General features: G+C 38.9%; 1 protein-coding gene across 2 annotated transcripts in view; it reads left to right on the forward strand.

The window, feature by feature from the left end:
- The window catches only part of INTU (inturned planar cell polarity protein), a gene marked incomplete at its 5' end in the record, with an annotated part of 79,740 nt that overhangs the window by 42,669 nt on the left and 12,437 nt on the right, over window positions 1-24,634 (forward strand). For both annotated transcript variants that reach the window (XM_080673358.1, XM_080673357.1), the window contains 8 exons: window positions 2,566-2,684; window positions 4,867-4,956; window positions 6,476-6,553; window positions 12,322-12,511; window positions 19,947-20,000; window positions 21,347-21,409; window positions 22,339-22,560; window positions 23,440-23,913. In XM_080673358.1, coding sequence (XP_080529484.1) covers window positions 2,566-2,684; window positions 4,867-4,956; window positions 6,476-6,553; window positions 12,322-12,511; window positions 19,947-20,000; window positions 21,347-21,409; window positions 22,339-22,560; window positions 23,440-23,913 — 1,290 coding nt within the window. The remainder of the gene's footprint in view (window positions 1-2,565; window positions 2,685-4,866; window positions 4,957-6,475; window positions 6,554-12,321; window positions 12,512-19,946; window positions 20,001-21,346; window positions 21,410-22,338; window positions 22,561-23,439; window positions 23,914-24,634) is intronic.

Genomic DNA, 24,634 nt, shown 5'->3' on the forward strand with positions numbered 1-24,634 from the left:
TTTGCTGCTTCTGCTTCTGCCACTGGCCTGGAGTTTACTCAACGATCTAGGTTTAACACACTGGTCTTAGGCTTAGCTCATCTACTGAGCCACTAGCCCAGTGCTCAGTGTCCTGATCAAATGTGGTAGGCATCAGCCCTCAGGACAGCCCTGCCTCTGCCTTACTGCCCGCCACTCCCCACTCCCAGCTGAGGCCCCAGCTTGCTTTGCAGTGGTGGGGAAGGAGGTGTGAAAAGGTATGGAGAGGGTATCCTTGGAAACCTCTCTACTTCTTACATATCCAGCAGTTCAAACACGTATGTTTTGGTCATGGATCTAGTTGTTTTATAACACAAGAGTCTCGTAGAGCATCTAGTTTACCATAATGCTTGGAGCAGAAGTGGGATCTAAAATTAGGTTTTTCCTAATTTGCATTTCTTTGCTTTTGAAATCTTTGCAGTCTGTATTCTCAGTGCCAAAGCCATTTTACAGAAGGGTGTATTTCCTTGGGTTGCTTCTTCATATATCAAAATTTAGTCACTGATTGAAATGGAAAAGAAGGGATTTACTTATACATATTTTTATTATTTTCTTTGTTCTGAAATGCCTAAAGATCTAGAGTTAATAATTCTAATTTCTTGCATATGTGATTAGTCCTTTACATCTTTAAAACAAATGAGAAGTTTAACCATTTATTGTGTAAAACACACAATAAATTTCTGGGATGGTAGCACTCTGACTCTTTCTAGGTTGTCTGAGAGTAGGATGCTGCTGAGGCCTTTTGTCATCCTTGCCTTTCTTTCCATGGGAAAGTGTGTAGATGTTTCTCTGTCTGTTGACAGCCCTGTATCAACACTGTGATCAGGAGAGGCTTTTTATTCTCATTGAATAGAGTGGGAGTTGCTGCAAATGCATGCTGCTAGCAAGTGCTTAAAAATACAGCTAATTAAATTGGTTAGGAATTGTAGAGCTTGCCGGGCCTTTAATAGTGAGGCTTTCCGGGCTGGTTGCTGCAGCAGTTGGCATAAAGGTTTTCTCAAAGGACCTTTTTTTACTGGTATGACTTATTTTACAATAAGATATTATAGGGTCATTTTTTTTTCCTGTGAGTTACATATCTAAGAAAAGCTTATTTTCTTTGAATTAGATGATTTGGAAATTTCACAAAATGAATCAAAGGAAATATGGTTATTTGTTTAAAGTGGTATTTATTATTTGGCTACTTACAATACATTTATTTACTAGCAAAGTTTTAAATGTATAAGTAGACATAACAGAAGATCTTAACTGATGTTTGACTTAATTTCTAGAGATAAAGTGTTTAACTGTTTTTACACTAAAAATATTGCAAGATTTGAGTTGTTAGGCAGAGTGTATATGGCCAACACATTCCATAGCAATTTGCATATATTGAATGTGTTTATTAATAAGCATAAAAAGCAGATGTGTATAGTTTGTCATTACTTATATTTGTCCTAATGTAAAAGTTGCCAAGATATACATATCATGTCACATAATTACTTCTTGTAGAAAGAGACCAAAGCAAGAAGTAGAACAGTCTTAGAGAGAGAACCAAGGAAAATATCTGATAATATTATAAGAGTTTGGGCTTTCAATAGTGGCTATATTAATATTTATGCATTTTGCCATTAAACAGTATTAGTGGAAACTACTCTGAATTCTCCAAGGTTTCTATCTGGAAATTTGTATTTTGCCTGCTTTTTATTTGCCTTGTAAGAAAAATGTCATGTTGCTTTAAATAACAGCAAAAAAGTGAGGTCCAGAATGATTCATCCCTTTGTGTAAAAGTTCTAGCACAGTGCATATCCTGATTTTGAAATTTGTTATTTTGTTAAAACTTCATGTTTCCTGGGAACAGGTTCTTCTTGAAAATTGAAGAGTAGTAAGCTATTCTGAGATTTATCCTATAGATCTAGTATTTTACATAATTTAAACTGTGCTGTTTTTTAAAGACTTCATTCAGATTAATTTGTGGTAGGAAAACCCTTTCAAATTTTATAATATTATAATGTTTCTTCCTATCTGCACTACTCTAATGTAGTTTTGTGTTCTCACTTTTTAATTTCAGTATTGTTTTGGGTTTAAATAAAGATTTAATAATTTAACAAATTCACCAAAAATGACAAAGATGATCCTTTTAAAGTCAGTACGAAAGTAATTAAATTTAAGGACTCCTAAAAGTTATATATGATATCTACATAGATTCCATATGTGTAAAAATATTTGTATAATGAAATATAAAAAAATATTAATATTAGAGTTTATTGTAAAGGAGATTAAAATTTAAAACATTGTTTGAAATTATTCCAACTAATTAGTATCCTATTCAGTATACATATATTTGGACATCAGGACCAATTTTGATAGTCTCTAACTTATATTTTCAACTGTGTTAAAATTCTAAGCATATATCTCTTCTCACGTTTGAGTAAAACTCCTACTGAAGCTGAAAAGATTCTTTTTATTGTTGTTCTTTTCTAAATACAAACTGAATTTTCCATGACAAAAAATAATGGCTGGAAAAATTGAGGAGTGTGATCATTTTTGTTTGTTTTCATTTAACAGCAGGAAATTCTTTATCATTATCCAGTGTCTGATGCATCTCAGAAACTTAAAAGTGTGAGAGGGATATTTCTCACGCTGTGTGACATGCTGGAAAATGTAACTGGGACACAAGTTACTAGGTAATAATTGATTTTTACTTAGCTTTAATTACTTTTCTTTCAAGTTCTTTACCTTGATTCCGACAAAATGCTAATAGAAATATCTATTATACAAATATATTTGTGTCTATAATGTAGATATATCTGCAGATACTTTGCTTTTCACCTAAGTTATTTCTACCAGTCATCTACTTAAAGTATAGGTTCTCAATATGGCTATAGATCTGGGTGTTGTGGTACACTTCAAATCACAAAGTTGGACCAGTGACCTATACTCTAGAACTTATTTTATGAAGGTGTTATCTCTTAAGCATGGTATTATGATGAGTCTTGGCTTTTTCATGATTTTATCTTGATTGTTAACTTGCTGGGTGGGTAATACTTTGTGGTTGGTAAGAATGACTAAATGCTTATTTTTCTTATGATTCTTACAACAGTGATAGAAAAAGACAATACACTTTAGGAGGCATATTTGGAATGCAATATCGAATGTGCAGATTTTTTCAGTGATGGATAAGCAAGAGTGATATCAAATAATTTTTGGAAAAATAAAATACATCATATAGACAATTATACAGCAAAGTATACCAGTATACACTGACTTAACCAGCCCTGACTTTGAGATGCCATAGTTAACTCATGGGAAGAAGGGACTCAAAAGCTTTTAAGTTTTGTTTTGGGGTTGGTTTTTCTTTTCATACAATAAATCTCTGAAGTATAAGCTATTTCCTTCCTTAATATTTCAACAATCTTTGACTTTACAAAAATAGTTTATCTCAAATTTTAAGAGGCCTAAAATACTGATAAAATGTCAAGTTGGATTTTCTAGGCTTTAACTTTTCTTTTTCCATCTTCTGGTAAAAATGACATCACTCCAACAGTTTCCTTGAGGAACATTTTAAATCTGACTTACATTATGTTTATTTGTTTATGCAGCTGTGTCCCACATTGAATTATCACCTTATAAGCTGGGACCATGTCTTCCTTTTTTTTGTAATCACTTTAGTAAAGCAAGTTCATACGTTCTTCTTCTCCTTCTCCTTCTCCCTTCTCCCTTCTCTCTTCTCCCCTCTCCCCTCTCCCCTCCCCCTTCCCCCTCCCCCCTTCCTTCTTCCTTCTCCTCCTTCCTTCTCCTCCCTCCTTCATTCACCCTCCTTCTTCTTCTCCCTCCTCCTTCCTCCTCCTTCCTCCTCCCTCTTCCTTCCTTCTTCCTCCTCCTTCCTCCTCTTTCCTCCTTCCTCCTTCCTCCTCCTTCCTCCTTTCTCTGTCTTCTTCCTCCTTCCTCCTCCTTCCTCCTTCCTCTTTCCTCCTTCTTCCTTCTTCTTCTTCTTCTTCTATGGGTATACTTTTGTTTGAGTTTCTGTGGGGTTTTTATATATAATATAAATATAATATATTTCAGAATATATTTTTGTTATTGTATAATTATCTTTTCTATTTGGCAGTTAGGGATATGCCAAGAAATGTGCTTATTAGGCATGCAGTTCTTAAATCATTCCATATGCAATCTTTTCTGAATGACTGTTTATAATTTTACTAGAGGCCTGGTGCACGAAATTCGTGCACAGGGGGATGGGGGTCCCCTCAGCCCAGCCTGCACCCTCTCCAATCCAGGATCCCTCTCACAATCCTGGACCGCTGGCTCCTAATTGCTCACCTGCCTGCCTGCCTGGTCGCCCCAAACTGCCCCCTCCCCCCCGCTGGCCTAATCGCCCCTAACTGCCCCCCCTGCTGGCCTGGTCGCCCCTAACTGCCCCCGCTGCCGGCCATGTCACCCCCACTGCTCCCTCCCTGCCAGCCTGGTCGCTCTTAACTTCCCCCCCTCCAACCGGCCTGGTCGCCCCCAATTGCCCCCCCCTGCTGGTCTAGTTGCCCCCAACTGCCTCCTTCCCCCCCCCAGCTGGCCTGGTTGCCCCACACAGCCTGCTGTTCAGTCATTTCATCATCCCTCACTAACCCCCCTGCCGGCCTGGTTGCCCCACGTAGTCTGCTTGTTCAGTCATTGGTTGTCCCTCACTAATTCCCCTGCTGACCTGGTCACCCCATGCAGCCTGCTGTTCAGTCGTTTGGTCATCCCTAACTAACCCCCCTGCCGGCCTGGTCGTAGGCAGCCATCTTGTGAGGGTGTGAGTGTTAATTCGCATATTACTTCTTTATGACATAGGATAACATTTAAAGATATTCTAACTTTATTTTTTCTTAGCTCGTCCCTTCTTTTAAATGGGCAACAAATTCATGTGGCTTACTGGAAAGAATCTGACAAGTTGTTGTTAATTGGCCTGCCGGCTGAAGAGTAAGTTGAGGTTTTATTGACCTTAAAATCATTTCTCAAGTACTGCTAACATAGTTAGTTACATTAAAATTATGCCATTTTCGTCAAAAGGCAAACTCCTTAAGCAGCTTTACGATTTAAAGGTCCATTGTACTAGTACAATAACTGTGTGTTCATGTGATGTGAATTTTTGTACACCCATACTTGCAAAACAACCCAGCTTTTCATAATGCAACCCACTGGCTTTGGGCAGTCTCCTATGCTATCTACACTAATAAAAGAGTAAGATGCAAATTGACTGTACTTTCGCAACGCCCACCAACCAAACAGGATTGAGTATGCAAATTAACCCAACAAAGATGGCGGGTTAATTTGCATACGCAGGCGCCGAGTGGCCGGGGGCGGGACGGGACACTTGCATCGTCGCCATGGCGACATTGCAGGCGTTCCACACCACCCCAGCCGCTCCGGGCCTCTGGGCAATGTGGGAAGGTGGAAAGGCAGCTCCGGGCTGGAGCGAAAAGGCGGCTCCGCCTAGAGCCAAGGCAGTGCCGACAGCCAGGGGAAGGAAGGCCCATTCTTGCATGAATCTTCGTGCATCGGACCTCTAGTTTTATATAAGGGACTTGAGCATCTGTGGATTTTGATATCCATGAAGGGTCCTAGAACCAAAACCTGCAGATTGCTTGAGCATCTTCACAGCATGTCCTGGAGCTTACCCCAAAGCAAGATCCAAAATAGTGAAAGGGGGAAGCTGCAAGACCTTTTATAACTTAGTTTTAGAATAGAGATGCTATCATTTCCACTATATATACTCTTCGTTGGAGTGAGTTACCTAGTCTAGCCCACTATTAAGCTCCATCTCGAGAGGAAGAGTATCAGACAATTTATGGGCATGTTTAACATCATAAACAGGAATTCCAAAGTAGGCTACAGTGAAAAATATTAAATGGATTATGTTTTGAAGGTGACTTCAGTTTTCAACAGAGATATGATCTATCATAAATGTGGGGTTCAAAATTTTAACACCATGGAATAATGGTATGATGAACGCTAAATGATGGCTCTCTTTAACAAACTAATGTGTGTTTTTCTATCTAAAGGGATGATAGTCGTCCCTTGCTATCTGCAGGGTTTTGGTTTTAGGACCGTACATAGATAACAAAATCCGCAGATGCTCAAGTAGCTTGTGTAAAAGAGCACAGGACCCTGCTAGGAGACTGCCCAAGGCCAGTGGGCTGGATTATGAAAAGCTGGGTTGTTTTGCAAGTGTGGGTTTATAAAAATTGTGGAACATCCATAATAAGATACTTTAGGATAAGATACTTAAGGAAAAATCATTTGTCTTTATTTTTTTAGTATCCCAGAAGGCAAAAGAAAAACAAAATACAAAGTCAAGATAAAGGCAGCATAGGCCATGAGGGAGGGGAGAGGAAGCCCAGCTAAGGAACTGAGCAGAGGCTACAGACTTGGTCTGCTTCTTTCAGATATGCATCGTTTGGTTATGCTACAAATAAACAAATGTTTTTACCTTTTTTAGAGTTCCTCTTCCTCAGCTAAGGAGTATGATAGAAAATGTTGCCCAAACCTTAAAATTTATGTATGGTTCGTTAGATGGGTAAGTACTCCTTTGAATTGAATCTCAAGCTTTAAGTGTCTGAGCCTAATCACCTCTTGCACTTACTACTATTCCTTTGTTGGCAAGTTAGTTGTTTGAGGTTGTTTTTCCCCCTCCTTATTTTATCATCCTTTACTACTGGCTTTTAATGATAGCTTAGCAGTTTTTCATTTTATCCCTTGCTTTTTCTTTTATTGGTCTCATATGTTACTTTAGTGAAATAGTAATGAACCACAATTATATTTTGATTTGATATATTTCTGTAGGGGTAAATATAAGAGCATTTGTTCATAACAGAAGATTTTAAGTGTTGTTGTTTTTTTATGTGTGTTTTTCTGCTTATAATACCAGTGTCAAATTTACTATCCTAAAATGTGATACTTCCTTCTAAAAAATTTTTCAACTAAAAATGAACGCACTATTAAAATAAAAAATCACAATAGACTGTTTAGTTTCCTGTGTATCCTTCTGTGTATTTTCTACATAATATGAATACTCTATTTTTGAACACATGTGGGCTCATACTATATATTTTTTTCTGCCTCTTGCTTTTTTACCTTACCCCATAATGTGATGCATCTTTCTTGATCTGAAGAAGGATAGTTGAGGTAACTGTTCAACATTTTAACAGGTAAAATTATGATGGAAAATAGTTTTTTCTCTTTGTGGGATTTTTGTAAGTCCCAGGACCTAAAGAGCTAAAATGATACCTTTGTTTTCAATGTCTTCAGCGTATATATGTATATAAATCAATCCATTTATACACTTTTCCAAACCACAGTAGTATCAGCTCTCTGCTTCTCTATGTAGATTTTTGCTGTCCCTGTTCTCAAAGCAGTCTTAGGGATTTTCTGTGATTGTGCCATCTGGGAAAATTGTCTAGTTTGCAGTGTTCTCCATCAGCTGCTTAGGAGACACATTCCTCTCAATTACTTACTTGTTAGCATTTTCCAAATGTGTGAGCTGCAAAACGCCAGGCAGCCACCAACAAGGCTTTTACCGTTTACCAAAGGGGACATTTTTAACCAAGGAAGTGTAAGGATATGGTTATAAACTATCTCCTTAAATTAATACTAGATGAGCAAAGCTTGCTGTGTTTTACCCTAATTGAAGCTTTCTGTTTTCATAAAACCAGAGATAACCAAAGAATAATCTCCTGTAATAAATCCTATTCATGAAGATAATCAGCTGGAGTTGTTCTGCAGATTTCAATGGTGTGGTTTGGGGGCAGAGATACTCTTACTTTCTCTGAAGTTCATCTTGAAATTTAGGAAGTATTGATTAGGAAGTATTTCCAAGATGGCAACAAACTGAACTAGTTACTTCTTGTTCAAGTGAGAATTTGAAAGGCAAACAATAAATGTGAAGATCCACTGAGTTCTTAAAACCAAAAGGCAGTATGGATCCAATATGTTGTTAATAGTCGTTTTGCAATAATTTTTAATAATATTTTTTTCTGGTTATGAAAGATATGAAAGGCACATTGAGCCACAGAAAACTGATTGTACATGAACAAAGTTTAGTGTTGTGATCAAATTAAAGATATAACAGTTTCCCTCACCATTCCCAGCCAATCCATCAGCAAGTCGATTTCAGCCAATCCATCCATTTTTCTCCATCTTCACTATTACCCTCTCTAGCCATAGCCATCTCTCACTACTACAGTAAACTCCTAACTGGTTTCCTTGCCTCCATTGTTGCCACCTTAACTAGTTTCACTTTTTTTTTCAAATTTAATTTTTTATTGAGTTTATTGGGGTGATATCTATAATAATAAAAGTGTAATATGCTAATTAGACCAGATGTCCTTCCACACATCCTCCAGATGAAGCCAGTGCTGCTAGGGAAGCCCAGGTCCCGGGTGCCTGCCTGCTGCCGGAGGGAAGCCCGGGTCCCGGGTGCCAGAGGGAAGCCGGTGCTGGCAGCAGGGGGTGGGGTGGAGGTGGGAGGGAAGAAAGCCTACTCTTGCACAAATTTCGTGCATCGGGCCTCTAGTAGGTTAATAAAATTACATAGGTTTCAGGTGTACAATCCTATAATAGATCATCTGTATATTGTATTGTGTATTCACAACCCCAAGTCAAGTCCACTTTAATTTCCAAATGCAGTTAGAGTGATCTTTCTACATTATCTGGCTCCTACCTACCTTTCTGATTTTGGATCTCAAACCACACCCACCCCTCTGCACCGTTCTGTAGGCACCTGGCCAACCTTCTTTCCCCGCTTTGGCTTTTGCACTCTGCTTCCGCTGGACCTTCTTGACATTGAGATCTCAGCTTAAATGCCCCATTCTAAGAGACTCTTCCCCAACCATTTGATCTAAAATAGCCAACCAGGGGAGAAACCAAGATGGCGGCATAGGCAAACACCTAAACTGCTGCCTCGCACAACATCAAAACTAAAAGACAAAATGGACACCATCCAGAACCACAGGAAAGCTGACTGAGTGAAAATTCTACAACTAGAAGAAAAGAAGAAAGCACATTGAGGCTCAGAGGAGCTGCAAAAGGCTGAGGTACGGAGACTCGCATGCAAACAGGACGGGCAGCTGTGTTCACGGGCGGCTGAGTGCACGGCTGGCTTTCTAAAGTGGGAGGGAGGAGGAAGCTCCTGACTGCACTGAACTCCAGTCCCAGGCGAGATGCTGGAAAACCAGACTCATTCGGGGGGAATCTGGACTGTCAGGAAAAGAGAAAGCACACTGAGACTCGGGAGCTGCAGAAGGCAGAGGTCCAGAGGTGCATGCATGCAGAGAGGACTGACTGCTGAATGCACGGGAGGCTGAGTGCGCGGCTGGCTTCCTAAAGTGGGAGGGAGATAGAAGCTGCCGACTGGGTTGAACTCCAGTTCCGGGCAAGTTTCTGGGAACCCCGATTCATTCAGGGAGAAACTGGACTGTCTGGCAGCAGGCGAAACTCGAGGGTGGCTTTCTTTCAGAGGTGCTTGCAGCAATTACCAAGGGACACGGAGACCCAGGGGCCTCATATGGCAGGGCTGACAGGAGGCCAAAGCTGTCTGCTCAGCCCTGAGACTCCGCCCCATCCAAGCTGAGCACGGAGGCTTTTGCAATTTTGCAACTCTTGTCTCATAAGAGTGTCTCCAGCACAGAAGTTCTCCCAGCGTAGACACAGCTGATCCTCACAGCCAATTGGCCTGGAGGTCATTTCCTCCCAGTGATACCAACAACAATCAAGACTTAACTACAACAAGGCTGAGCACACAGTCCGCAAAGGGGTGCACCAAGAGTGTCCACCTCAGGTAACTGGGGAGGCTGAGCCACTGGGCCTAATAGGACACCTACCACACAAAGCCACTCTATCAACTCAGGGAAGCAGCCAAAATGCGGAGACAAAGAACAGATCACAAACGAAAGAAATGGAGGAAAACAAACGACTGGATATGGAATTCAAAACCACGGTTATAAGGTTTTCCAAGAATTTCCTAGAAAAGGCAGATAAATTTAGCGAGACCCTTGAGGATATGAAAAAGGACCAACTAGAAATTAAACATACACTGGCTGAAATAAAAAATATTATACAGAGATCCAACAGCAGACTAGAGGACCGCAAGAATCAAGTCAAAGAGTTGAAATACAAAGAAGCAAAAAACAGCCAGAAAAGCAAAAAGAAAAAAATCCAAAAATTTGAAGATAGTGTAAGAAGACTCTGGGACAACTTCAAGTGTACCAACATCAGAATTATGGGGGTGCCAGAAGAAGAGAGAGAGCAAGATACTGAAAACCTATTTGAAGAAATAATGACCGAAAACTTCCCCCACCTGGTGAAAGAAATAGACTTAAAAGTCCAGGAAGCACACAGAACCCCAAACAAAAGGAATCCAAAGAGGACCACATCAAGACACATCATAATTAAAATGCCAAGAGCAAAAGACAAAGAGAGAATATTAAAAGCAGCAAGAGAAAAACAGTTAATTACCTACAAGGGAGCACCCATATGATTGTCAGCTGATTTCTCAACAGAAACTATGCAGGCCAGACGGGAGTGGCAAGAAATATTCAAAGTGATGAATAGCAAGAACCTACAACCAAGATTACTCTACCCAGCAAAGCTATCATTCAGAACTGAAGGTCAGATAAAGAGCTTCACAGATAAGAAAAAGCTAAAGGAGTTCATCACCACCAAACTAGTATTATCTGAAATGCTGAAAGGTATTCTTTAAGAAGAGGAAGAAGAAGAAAAAGGTAAAGATAAAAATTATGAACAACAAATACATGTCTATCAACAAGTGAATCTAAAAATCAAGTGAATAAAAAATCTGATGAACAGAATAAACTGGTGAATATAATAGAATCAGGGGCATAGAAAGGGAGTGGACTGACAATTCTCGGGGGGAAAGGGATGTGGGAGGTGCGGGAAGAGACTGGACAAAAATCGTGTACCTATGGATGAGGACAGTGGCGGGGAGGTAAGGGGAGAGGGTGGGGTGGGAAGCGGGTGGAGGGGAACTATGGTGGGAAAAAGAACAATTGTAATAATCTGAACAGTAAAGGTTTATTAAATTAAAAAATTAAAATTAAAAAAATAGCCAACCAGTTACATCACATATTCACAAGGCCCTGTTCTCTGCACAGTCCTTTGTAAGTGTTCATGTTTTTACTGTTTGTTCACTTGTCTTTCTCCACTAGAATGTGACCTCCATAGAAGCAAAGACCTTGTCTTTTGTCTTGATATTTTTACTGCTGTACAGTAGTAAAAATATTAAGATAAAAGACAAGAATAAAATATCAAGAACACACTAGGCACTCAAGTAATTTGTTGAATGAATCAGTGGGTAGTATTCTGCTAATATTACCAATTATAGTATCCAATGAGCTATTCCAATGAATTTTGCAGGCAATGTTGTATTATTGAACATGGCTAAAACCAAGTTTCTCTCTCTCCCTCTTTTGAATTTTTCAATAGTTTTGCTTTCATTAAAGAGGGGAGGAAATAACTTAGGTTAATTTATGTGCTAAAGTAATGAACCTTATACATGCTTATACTAATTATATACTAGATAGTTTGAATGCGAATTAGATTGTACTATCCCTATTTTTACAGAGTTGGAAACAAAGTTCAGAGAAAGGCAAACTATGGCCCGCGGGCCGGATCTGGCCTGTTCGGCTGTTCCATCCGGCCCGCGGAGCCGAAAGAGCAGAGGGTTCTCTTGCTCTCCCCTCCGCTCCTTTACTTTGAACTTATATTAGTTCACACAAACACTCCATCCATGCTTTTGTTCCGGCCCTCCGGTCCAGTTTAAGAACCCATTGTGGCCCTCGAGTCAAAAAGTTTGCCCACCCCTGGGTTAGATTATTTTCCTGTGATATCTACCTAGTAAGTGTAGCGATAAGATTCAAAGCCATATTTGTTCTATTACAAAGCTCAAAATCTCTTTATTTTCCCATATTGCCTGAAAGATATTGAGAGTTGTAAATGGTTGATAGTGAGAGGTAAAAACAACTCACATTTTTTACAAAAAGGGGACCTTAGCCCATTCTGCTGTACATATACCACTTGTATTAACATGTGGTTCTTCCATAATACCACTACTCAGTGCATTTGAGAGTAGGTTTTAGGGTAAAAAATATTGACAGGGTAAATTTCTTAACACATTCCATCAGTAACATTATAGCAGTAATTCTTACTAAGAGACTGGAGTAAGGAAGGGAGCTATATGGTTGGGAAATATCCAGTCCCCTTAGCAGCACACAAAAGATGACCACCATTTATTTCCATGTGTTTTTCTAACTTAGAGCTCTTGGTTCTCAGTGCCTTTTGCCAGGTTGAGAATGTTCCTCGGTTGGATCATTTTTTTGAACTGTTCTTTCAAAGAGCCCTCCAGCCTGCCACGCTGCATGGCAGGGCCAGTCCCAGTGCCCAGCAGTATGAGGCCTACAGTGCAGTTCTTTTAGACAATCTCCCTGGAGTGCGGTGGCTCACACTTCCACAGGAAATCAAGGTAATCTTAGGTGTCATAAAGTAAAAATCAGAACCAGCTGTTTTTTCTGTTTTGCTTTATTGTCTAAAGTTTTACATATGTCTCCTTTTTCCCCAGTCGACTCCCCCGCCCCAGGCATTCCCACCCTGGCCAAGCCCCCACCACCCCAGTGTCTGTGTCCATTGGTTATGCTAATATGCATGCATACAAGTCCTTTGGTTGCTCTCTAACCCCCCCTCCCCTACCATTTGTCTCTAGATCGATCTATTCTTGTTCATCAAATTATGTTGATCATAGAACCAGCTGTTTTATAATTCTCTGTCTTCTCTTCTCCTTTCTCCCCGCTAAAGCTTTTTGTTATTTTCAGGATTGTGGGTAAGAGTGAAAAAGGTAATTGGTTGATGAAGCAGGAGGTCCAGTGCAGTGAACTTAGACAAATTTCCCTTTCTAAATAAAAGTTAGCTCTTTCATTTTACAATATTTAAGCTTTGTCCAAACTGGGATTACTTTTCAGAAATCATAATTATATGTTGTATTCTTATTTGTGAATTTCGTGACTTTGATTTTATAATGTAAGGTTATGTTAGGGTTATGTTTCTAGTATGTAAAATAATGGTAAATGAAATGATTGTCTAACAAACAATATTCTTAGTTAAGTATAGACCTCCACTAATTATAGCAAAATCTTTCCTTACATGAACATAAGTAATTAGCTTTTGCCTTGTCCCCTATATAGCTTACCAAGGGTAAGGTTTCATGATGGTTAAGTATCATCAAAGTGATTTTAATCATATCTGCAGACCTAGAATAACTTTACTGCTGAATAACTAGAAAGATCATTTCAGAAATTTTCATCATCAACAATGTATTCAGCCACAGCATTTGGATTAGTATTAAACAAGGAACTATGCCATAGCCAGTTCCCTGCCCATGAAGAAACTCAGCCTGATATAGTAAAAACCCAATTAAGGGTTCCACTCTTCATGAAATTCCTTAATTTACAATCAAATAAATACTTTTTTGACAGTTCAATAATAATTTAAACTGATATATCAGTTGGTTTGCTGAATTTTCTTATCTTTAAAATGGGGACAATAATAGTAGCTACTTCATAGAGGAGTTACGTGCTATTACATGTAAAGTGCTTAGAATCAAGCCTGGCCCATCCTATCTAATAAATAGGTAATATGCAAATTGACTGTCACTCCAACACACAAGATGGTTGCCCCCATGTGGACACAAGATGGTCGGCAGGGGAGGGCAGTTGTGGGTGACCAGGCCAGCAGGGGAGGGCAGTTGTGAGCGGCCAGGCCTGCAGGGGAGGGCAGTTAGGGGTGACCAGGCCTGCAGGGGAGGACAGTTGGGGGTGACCTGGCCTGCAGAGGAGGGCAGTTGGGGGTGACCCAGCCTGTAGAGGAGGGCAGTTGGGGGCAACCAGACTGTCAGGGGAGGGCAGTTAGGGGCAACCAGGCTGGCAAGGGAGGGCAGTTAGTGGTGACCAGGCCTGCAGGGAGGACAGTTAGGGGCAACCAGACTGGCAGAGGAGGGCAGTTAGGCGTCGATCAGGCAGGCAGGCGAGTGGTTCGGAGCCAGCAGTCCTGGATTGTGAGAGGGATGTCCCAGATTGGAGAGGGTGCAGGCTGGGCTGAGGGACACACACCCTGTCCTGTGCATGAATTTCGTTTACTGAGCCTCTAGTTGTAGTCATAATTGTAGTGATTAGAGTATTAGTGTGTAATTTTTAATTTTTTTCTTTATTAATTAAAGTATTAAATATGGGTCCTTAGCCTCCCATTGCATGCATATAATTCCTTTGATTGATCTCTCCCCCTTACTCCTGTCCTCCCCTACCTTCCTCTGAGGTTTGACGGTCTGATTGATGCTTCTCTGTCTCTGGATCTGTATTTGTTCATCAGTTTATGTTGTTCATTATATGCCACAAATGAGTGAGATCATGTGATATTTATCTTTCTCTGCCTGGCTTATTTCGCTTAGCATAATGCTCTCCAGTTCCATCCATGCTGTTGCAAATGGTAAGAATTCCTTCTTTTTTACCACAGCATAGTATTCCATTGTGTAGATGTACCACAGTTTTTTAATCCACTCATCTGCTGATGGGCACTTAGGCTGTTTCCAAATCTTAGCTATGGTAAATTGTACTGCTATGAACATAGTGGTGAATATATCCTTTCTGATTGGTGTTTCTACTTTCTTGGGATATATTCCTGAAAGTCGGATCACTGGATCAAATGAAGTTCCATTTTTAGTTTTTTGACGAAACTCCATACTGTTCTCCACAGTGGCTGCACCAGTCTGCATTCCCACCAGCAGTGCAAAAGAGTTCCTTTTTCTCCACATCCTCACCAGCACTTGTCGTTTGTTGCTTTGTTGAGGATAGCCATTCTGACAGGTGTGAGATGGTACCACATTGTCATTTTGATTTGCATCTCTCAGATGATTAGTGACTTTGAGCATGTTTTCATATGTCTCTTGGCCTTCCTTCTAACTTCTTTCAAAAAGTATCTATTTAGGTCCGTTGCCCATTTTTTGATTGGGTTGTTTATCTTCCTTTTGTTAAGTTGTATGAGTTCCCTGTAAATGTTGGAGATTAAACTCTTATCGGTGATTACATTGGCAAATATGTTCTCCCATGCAGTGGGCTTTCTTGTTGTTTTGTTGATGGTTCTTTTGCTGTACAGAAGCTTTTTATTTTGATGTAATCCCATTTGTTTATTTTCTCTTTAGTTTCCATTGCCCAAGGAGCTGTATCGGTGAAGATATTGCTTCAGCATATGTCTGAGATTTTGCTGCCTGTGGATTCCTCTAGTATTTTTATGGTTTCTCATCTTATTTATCCATTTTGAGTTTATTTTTGCGTATGGTATAAGTTGGTGGTCTAGTTTCATTTTTTTTTTTTTTTGCATGTATCTGTCCAGTTTTTTCAACACCATTTATTGAAGAGACTGCCTTGACTCCATTGTATGTTCATGCCTCCTTTGTCAAATATTAATTGAGCATAGTGGTTTGGGTCGATTTCTGGGTTCTCTATTCTATTCCATTGGTCTATATGTCTGTTCTTGTGCCAGTACCATGCAGTTTTGAGAACAGTGGCTTTGTAATACAGCTTGCTATCTGGTATTGAGATCCCTCCTACTTTGTTCTTCTTTCCCAGGATTGCTGCAGCTATTTGGGGTCTTTTTTTATTCCAGATGAATTTTTGGAGAGTTTGTTCTAGGTCTGTGAAATATGCCATTGGTATTTTAATGGGGAGTGCATTGAATCTATACATTGCTTTGGGCAGTATGGACATTTTAATTATGTTGATTCTACTAATCCGTGAACATAATATGTTCTTCCATCTGTTTCTGTCTCCCTCTATCTCTTGTTTCAGTGTCCTGTGGTTTTCCGAGTACAGGTCTTTTACCTTCTTAGTTAAGTTTATTCCTAGGTATCTTAATTTTTTTGGTGCGATGGTAAATGGCAATGTTTTATAAGTCTCTCTTTCTGTAAGTTCACTATTGGTGTATAAAAATGCCATAGATTTCTTGGCGTTAATTTTATATTCTGCTACCTTGCCGAATTTATTTATTAAGTTTAACTCCATTTTTTGATGGAGTCTTTAGGGTTTTATATGTATAGTATCATGTCTTCTGTGAATAATGACAGTTCTATGTCTTCTTTTCCAAATTGGATACCTTTTATTTCTTCTTATCTAATTGCTATGGCTAGCACTTCTAGAACTATGTTGAACAGGAGTGGTGAAAGTGGGCATCCCTGTCTCGTTCCTGTTCTTAGGTGAAATGGTTTTAGTTTTTGCCCATTGAGTATGATGTTGCTGTAGGTTTGTCATATAAGCCTTTTATTATGTTGAGGTATGATCCCTCTATTCCCACTTTGCTGAGAGTTTTTATCAAGAAAGGGTGTTGGATTTTGTCAAATGCTTTTTCTGCATTGATTGATATAACTATGTGATTTTTATGTCTCAATTTGTTTATGTGATGTATCACGTTAATTCATTTGTGGATATTGTACCGTCCTTGCATCCCTGGGATAAATGCTACTTGGTCATGGTGTATGATCTTTCTGATGTAATGCTGGATCCAATTTGCTAAAATTTTGTTGAGGATTTTCGCATCTATGTTCATGAGGGATATTGGCCTGTAATTCTCTTTCATTGTGTTGTCTTTATCTGATTTTGGTATTAGGGTGATGCTGGCTTCATAGAAGGAGCTTGGAAGTGTTCCTTCCTCTTGAGTTTTTTGCAATAGTCTGAGGAGGATAGGTTTTAGTTCTTCCTTGAATATTTGGTAAAACTCCCCTGTGAAGTCGTCTGGCCCCAGGCTTTTGTTTGCTGGAAGCTTTTTGATGACCGCTTCAATTTCTTCCATAGTTATCGGCCTATTAAGATTTTTAGATTCTTCCTGATTGAGTTTTGGAAGGTTGTATTTTTCAAGGAATATGTCCATTTCCTCTAGGTTGTCCAGATTGTTGGAATAGAGTTGTTCATAGTATTTTTTAACAATCCTTTGTATTTCTGTGGGGGTCTGTTGTTATTTTGCCTCTTTCATTTCTGATTTTGTTTATCTGGGTCCTCTCTCTTTGCTTCTTGGTGAGCCTGGCATTTTTTCTTAATTTAGCATACATTTATTAAAAGGACTGTATGCTTTTATTTTTCCCAACCTAAAAGAATATTGAACTGAGATCTCACTCTGTGAATTCTGGTGTATATTTTTTAATTTGTGGCCTCAAGTCATACCAATTGCTTGTCTTTAGTTGCTTCTATCCTTGTTAAGTCTAACACTACTGTCTGGAGATCCATCTTCATTGTGCCAGTTACTGAGATTTGTGTTGTGTTTTGGGGAATACAGAAAAATCTCCTCTGGAAGCTCACAGTTCATTTGGGTAGGCAAGATTAATACACAGAAAACACTGAGGACATAGCTTAGACTTTTTCTATATTTTGTAGTCTGGTTAAGAAAAGTAAGAACAAAATTTCTGGAAAATGAGATAGACATCTTCTATAAAGTGATCTAAAGGTCTCTAGTGATTATAAAGTTTTAAAAACTAGTAACCCTTGAAATTACCAGCAAACTCAAAGAATTTACACACTTCTCTTTGAAATTGCTTACTGTGTTAAAAAAATAGTAGTGTTTAGTGACTATATATTTTCTAATGAAAAATATTAAGGATTTTTATGCCGTGGTCAAAAAATCTAGCCCTGGCCAGTATGACTCAGCTGGTTAGAGCTTCGTCCCATACACCAAGAGGTGTCAGGTTTGATTTCTGGTCAGGGCACAAACCCAGGTTGCAGGTTCAATTCCCAGTCGGGGAGCATGCAGGAGGCAGCTGATCAATGTTTCTTTCTCACAGAGATGTTTTTTTCTCTCTCTCCCCTCTTCTCTCTGAAATCAATTTTAAAAATATATAGTTGAAAACATATGCATGTGAGGTTACTTATACCCAATAAAGTTAGGTGGAAAGTTCTTTTAACTTAGAAAAAAACTTATCTTGTTCTCAGTTTAGTATACAGTGAGGTCTTCAGTGTTCTTCCCAGGTGTTTGTAATTTTCCTTATTTTGTTTTTTTGTCAGATCTTCTGTGTGTTTTTTTAAATCATTTTTTCCTAAGGTACATTGGAATAATTAAGAGAAAAGATACTTCACCTTTTCTCTTAAGGAATATGAGGAAACAATTATAATAACCTTGTACATTAGCCTATATATTGAGTTCTATAGCAGGAACAGCAACCCATTAAACAGTAACATTTCTGAAATAAAAAATCAAAAGTGGGTAACTTTCTTTTTGTCCTGTAGTTTTTCCCAAGAAAAACTAGAGCTGCAGAAAGGAGAGCATGAAGTATTTGCTAAATGCAGAAAAATATAGGTCACAAGTGAGTAATAAGTCATACCGCGTGAAAAGCAATGAAAAGCATGACTAATGTTTCCAAAGCTTTTGTCATCTCAATAAGACACAGTTTGTGAAACAGTCCTGCAGAAAGTACCTTGGACTTTTTATAGAGGATTATTTTTCACAAATCGCATATATGCTACAAACTTTCATTGCCAATAGTTTTTAATTCATGTATATGCATTACAGATTAAACTGCTGACTAAGTTTATTGTTTTTAAATTGTGAATGCTTTAGGGAGAAAAAAAAATGCATGAAGGAGTTTAGGCAATTTTCATAGAAACAAAAGCTAAATCCTAAGTAAAACATTTTTCTAATAACTCTGTAGGGTAGATAAGCTGTGCCAGATTTCAAGGGAACACCTGCCTTCATGTTTTAATCCATGAATAATTATTAACAGTCCTTTTATACAAAACAGTAGAGGCCTGGTGCACGGATTCATGCACATTGAAAGGAAATTAATTAGAAGGTGGCCGGTGGGGTAGGACAGGGCAATACAGGCTGGACATGCCCTGGAGCCAACCTCCCATGGGCGGGGCTGTGGCTCAAAAGGCATCTGCGGAGTGAACGGGGTCCCTCCAGCAGGTGGGGTCCCTTGGCCTGGCCTGCAGGGATAGGGCCAAAACTGGCTCTCCAACATTCCCTGAGGGGTCCTGGTTGCATGAGGGCAGTTTTCAGGTGATGCACCCAAGAATCAGGCTCCCTTCTCTCTGGTTCGGGGTATGTCACCTAAGAACCTCAGCTGCCAAGTCACTGCAGCTCCTACGTTGAGCATCTGCCCCCTGGTGGTCAGTGCGCGTCATAACTGCCGGTCGGAGCATCTGCCCCTTCGTGGTCATTGTGCATCATAGCTACCGGCCAGTAACTTAGGCTTTTATAGAGATAGGGAGAGAGACAGGGGAGAATGTTAATATTTTCTAAGAATCCATCTGTTGAGAAATATATAGGAACCAGAAAAATAAAAACAACTCAAAATAGATTAGCTACATTGTGATTTTTTTCCTCTTAAGAATTTTAATATGTTAACATTTTTTCTACATTAAAGCAATTTTTTAATCTCATAAATTATCTTATATTGAATTCAGAGGGAAGCCTAGTTTTCTATTGTGATTTAATTGAAAAATGCCTATATGTTAAATTAACTTTTTTATAATTGCAAAGCTTAAAAACAAGATGTTCTATTTGGGACTGTTGTTTGTTTTTTAACATGTTTTTATTGATTTCAGAGAGAGGAAGGGTAAAGGAGAGAGATATAAAGACATCAATGATGAGAGAATCATCGATTGGCTACCTCCTGCACACCCCCTACTGGGGATGGAGCCTGCAACCCAGGCATATCCCCTGACTGGGAATCAAACCAGTGACCTCCTGGTTTACAGGTTGATGCTCAACCACTGAACCACGGCGGCTGGGAGGGACAGTTCTTAAATAATACAATGGAGAAAGATACTTATTCAATTCTTTAATTATTAAACACTTTTATATGGCCATGATTTCAAAGTAATTATGAGTTAATTGTTTGTGTTACTCTTTTTTTCTCCCCCACACAGATGGAATTAGACACAGCATTGAGTGACTTGGAGGCTGCAGATTTTGCAGAACTGGTAAGAGAAGCAGTGAGTTTTAGGAAAGACAATGTTGATTTCTCATTTTGTAAATCAGTCATTCTAAAAATATTGCAAGTGAGCATGCAATACTCTTGAAATACATAACATTAGGTCTCTATTTTTGACAAGGGCAAGTCTGTTTTGCTCACCTTAATTTTCTACTCAGTTGAACATATTTGTGCCTGGCCAGTTGAACATCGACCTATGAACCCGTTTGATTCCCAGTCAGGGCACATGCCCAGGTTGCAGGCTCAATCCCCAGTGTGGGGTGTGCAGGAGGCAGCTGATCAGTGATTCTCTCTCATCATTGATGTTTCTATTTCTCTCTCTCTCTCTCTCTCTCTCTCTCTCTTCCTTCCTCTCTGAAATCAATAAAAATATTTTCTAAAAAAATATTTGTATATGACATATGTAAACATTAATTACATCAGTATCATTAAGAACTGGGCTTTGTGAGACAGGATATACATGTAATGTTGATTAAATTAAGTAAAAATCCTGTAGATCTGGATTTACATTGAAAGTATAAGTATGGTTTTTAATCTTAAAAAAAAAAAAGTGTGTTTCCTAGTTCTGTCCAGGGAAAAGGCCTAGAAATCGTGACCATCCCCAGTAGTAAGGAAGACCACTAGCACCCAGGCCATGGTGCATAAGTAATATTTCTTGCTGCAAGGAACCATGACTCCTAAGGGAAATGACTGGATCCAGAGTAGGGCCTGAAAATAAACACGAGTACCATCAGGAGTGCCGTTTTAACAAAAACTAGTTCATAGTGGTATTTTGTTCTGTAGCTTGCATTCTTTGCAGCACAGTATATTCTAAAACATTTTGTGACTGCTCAGGTATGATACTGTGTTATGACCATATCTAATTTTGTTAACCATTCTCTATTGCTAAAAATCACTTCCAATTTTTGCATATTACAAATAATTCTATTAAAAAGTGTATGTTTTTAAATTTTTTTTACATACCACTCAGTGGCCCCCAAATAGGTTATACCAATGTGTACTTTCAAAAATAATATATGTTAATATTAAATATCATAGATGATGTGTAGGTAGATGCTTTTTGTCTTGATACACTTATTTTAATTCCTCGTGGTGTCACAAATCTTATGTTTATTTTTAGATTCTCTAATCAATAGTTTCTTATAAGAATTAAAAATAAAACTGTTTTAAATCAAAATACTTACTTTGCACACTATCTTTCACCCTAATATCCTAGTATATTGATTTCTAATAAAGGCACTGTGAAAAGTTCAGTTACTAAAGAATGTAATTGCCATTTTAACTGTTATTGCTTAACTAGGATTTTTTAATCCACTGTGGTTTTCTCGCCCCCAGTCTGAGGATTACTATGACATGAGGCGGCTGTATACGATTTTAGGGTCTTCTTTGTTTTACAAGGTAAGCTGAAGCTTGAATCTTTATAAATGTCTAACTGTTATATGACCTAAATTTTCTCAAACTTTTACAGACATGAAAAATGTTTATCTCTTTTCTTCTAAATGTAGGTACACTAAAATTAAGACCTTAAAATAAAACTTGTACCTAGACATTAAATATTTCTGGTTTCATTGTGTTCTAAAGCATTTGTAAATTTGTAAAGAAGAAACTATACTCAAAGAACCAAGTGTGTAAGAGAGGGGAGAGTGCTTTCTGGATTTCCTTTTGCAGTAGTATGCTTGTTTCTTATCTTCAGACTCACTGTGCATCTTTTTAATAAATCTTTTAACATTAACTAGTTAACTTCCATGTAAAGAAAGTTAAATATCCAGAGGCATGGATACATGGAATAGACTAACAGCTGTCAGGGGGGACAGGGGTAGGACTGGATGAATAAAGGTAAAGGGATTAGCCAAAGAACATATATGCATAACCCATAGACACAGTGCAGTGATGGTCAGAGGAAAGGGAGGCTGAGTAGAGGTGGGTGGGGGTCGAGGAAGAATGGGAACATCTGTAATAGTGTCAGCAATATAAATAACGTATTTTTAGAAAGAAAGTTAAGTGTCAATGAATTTAAGTGTTTTCATTTTTCAACTCATTCTCTGCTTTCCATCCTCAGAATTCAATTCCATTCTAATTTTGCCATTCAGGCTTATGTTCAGAGATGATCTTGTTTTGTGCTACCATCTACCTATTGTAGACTTAAGTTATCATAAATATTTGATCTCAGTTGACCTCAGTGGGTGGAGGGACTTATTTTTACTCTGTCTTAAAACTGGAATATTTTAAGCCAATTGAAGAAGTACTTATAAAACTCTTAGAAATATATTATGGGATTATTGCTTCATACCACTGGTTGACTTTTGTTCTTTGTGGTTAAATTCAAGGGTTATTTGATATGCAGTCATTTGCCTAAGGATGATCTTATTGATATTGCTGTATACTGTCGCCACTACGGCCTACTGCCTTTAGCAGCAAAACAAAGAATTGGTCAGTTGATAATATGGAGAGAAGTGTTTCCTCGACATCATCTCCAACCTTCTACAGATTCAAACACTGAAGTCTTTCAAGAACCTGAAGGGAGATATTTTTTGCTAATTGTGGGCTGGGTGAGTTTGCCTTGGTTTCTTTCTTGATTTTTTGTTTTGTTTTGGCCATTTATTATGTAAATAAATACACAAATATGATCATTTAAAATTATGAACATATCAAATATCAGTATTCAAGAAAATGTTACATGCCCCTTATTCCTTCTTTTTTTTTTTTTTTTTTTTTTTAGCATCCATTTAATACCCATGGAGAAAAATTAATGAAACCCAGGATAAGATTTTAGCAGATTCTTGAGATCTTTTGTTCCCATTTTTTTAATATATATTTTTATTGATTTCAGAGAGGAAGGGAGAGGGAGAGAGAGATAGAAACATCAAGATGAGAGAGAATCATTGATCAGCTGCCTTCTGCGTACCCCACACTGGGGACCACACACCCCACACTGAGATCGAGCCCGCAACCCAGGCATTTGCCCTGACCCGGAATCAAATTGTGAACTTCTGGTTTATAGGTCGACCTCAACCACTGAGCCATGCTGGCTGGGCTTGTTCCCATTTTTATAGCGGTTTTATCCTCTGATTTGTTTTGGGAAATAGAGGGAAACATAAAAAGAATATAGAATCAGAATAAATATGTGATTATAAATGAAAGGACTTCTAGTAATTGAGGCTCTTAGAAAACTGCCTTAGGGAATTCCATGTGCCTAAGGTAGTGACTGATGGTATATCAGGATAAGGCAGTATGAGATTTGTTTTCAAGGGTGATCAAGAAGCACCGAGCATATCTAAGAAGGAAAGGGGAGGGAGGAGTTTTTAATAATCATCACATGGTTATGCCATATGCCTATATGTCTTCAGTATTCATAAATTGATACATGCATATTGCATATAAATATCTTCATGTGGCTAAATCTGTACTAATAACCTTTTTTCTTATAGAGGCATTATATGTTGTGTGTACTATTAGAAGCTGGAGGCTGCTCATCCAAAGCTATTGGGAACCCTGGACCAGACTGTATATATGTGGATCAGGTCAAAACAACTCTTCACCAGCTGGAAGGAATAGGTTGCCGCATAAATGATCGGCTAGCATCTTCTCCAAGCCCCTGCTTATCTTGTGCTGACTGGTTCCTTGCTGGATCACATGAAAAATTAGGTTGTTTGACAACCTCTCCTATCCTCAGTAGGCTGCAAGGTATTTCCAAAGCAGCAACCTCTCCAACCTGCAGAAGAACTCTTTTTGGTGACTATTCCTTAAAAACACGTAAGCCCAGTCCTTCCCGAAGCAGTGGAGGATCTGACAGTGGTTGTGAAGGTGGAGAAGGTGTTGGCCCGAGCCCCCACACTACACCAGATGCAGTACGGAGGCAAAGAGAATCTGATGGCTTGGAAGAAAGTGGGGCCATGCTTAAGGTGTGTGTGCGTTCAAGTGTGTACATTCTGGAAGCTAAGCTATCTTTCCAGTCCTTATTTTATAACTGGGATATAATTTTTTTTATATATTTTTATTGATTTCAGAGGGGAAGAGTGAGAGACAGAGAGAGAGAGCAAAAGAGAGAGAGAAACATCAATGATGAGAGAATCATTGATCGGCTGCCTTCTGCATGCCCCACACTGGGGAGCGAGCCTGCAACCCAGGCATGTGCCCTGACCAGGAATCAAACCATGACTGCCTGGTTCATAGGTCGACACTCAACCACTGAGCCATGCTGGCTGGGCTGAAAGATTTTTTTTTTTTTTTTGGAATAGAAAATTTAATGTCAGATCATTCTTCATTTGAACTGGTAGTTGTTTTAGTCACTGTTGGAAAACCAGTGATTTAGAACCCAAAAGAATAAGAAATAATAAGTAATATCCAGGACATCTGCTTTGACACTACTGACAAGAAGGGAAACTTTAACCCTGCTTTCCCTGCTCATCTCATTTTTCTCTGTTTACGATATTATTAAGGAACAGCCTAGTTATGGGGCACTTAGGGGGCTGATCTGACTAAATAGCCAATAAAATGTTCAGGAAATGCCGAAACCGGTTTGGCTCAGTGGATAGAGTGTCGGCCTGTGGACTGAAGGGTCCCGGGTTCGATTCCGGTCAAGGGCATGTACCTTGGTTGCGGGCACATCCCCAGTGGGAGGTG

This window comes from Plecotus auritus, assembly GCF_963455305.1.
Source record: "Plecotus auritus genome assembly, chromosome: 6".
NCBI classification, from domain to species: domain Eukaryota; kingdom Metazoa; phylum Chordata; class Mammalia; order Chiroptera; family Vespertilionidae; genus Plecotus; species Plecotus auritus.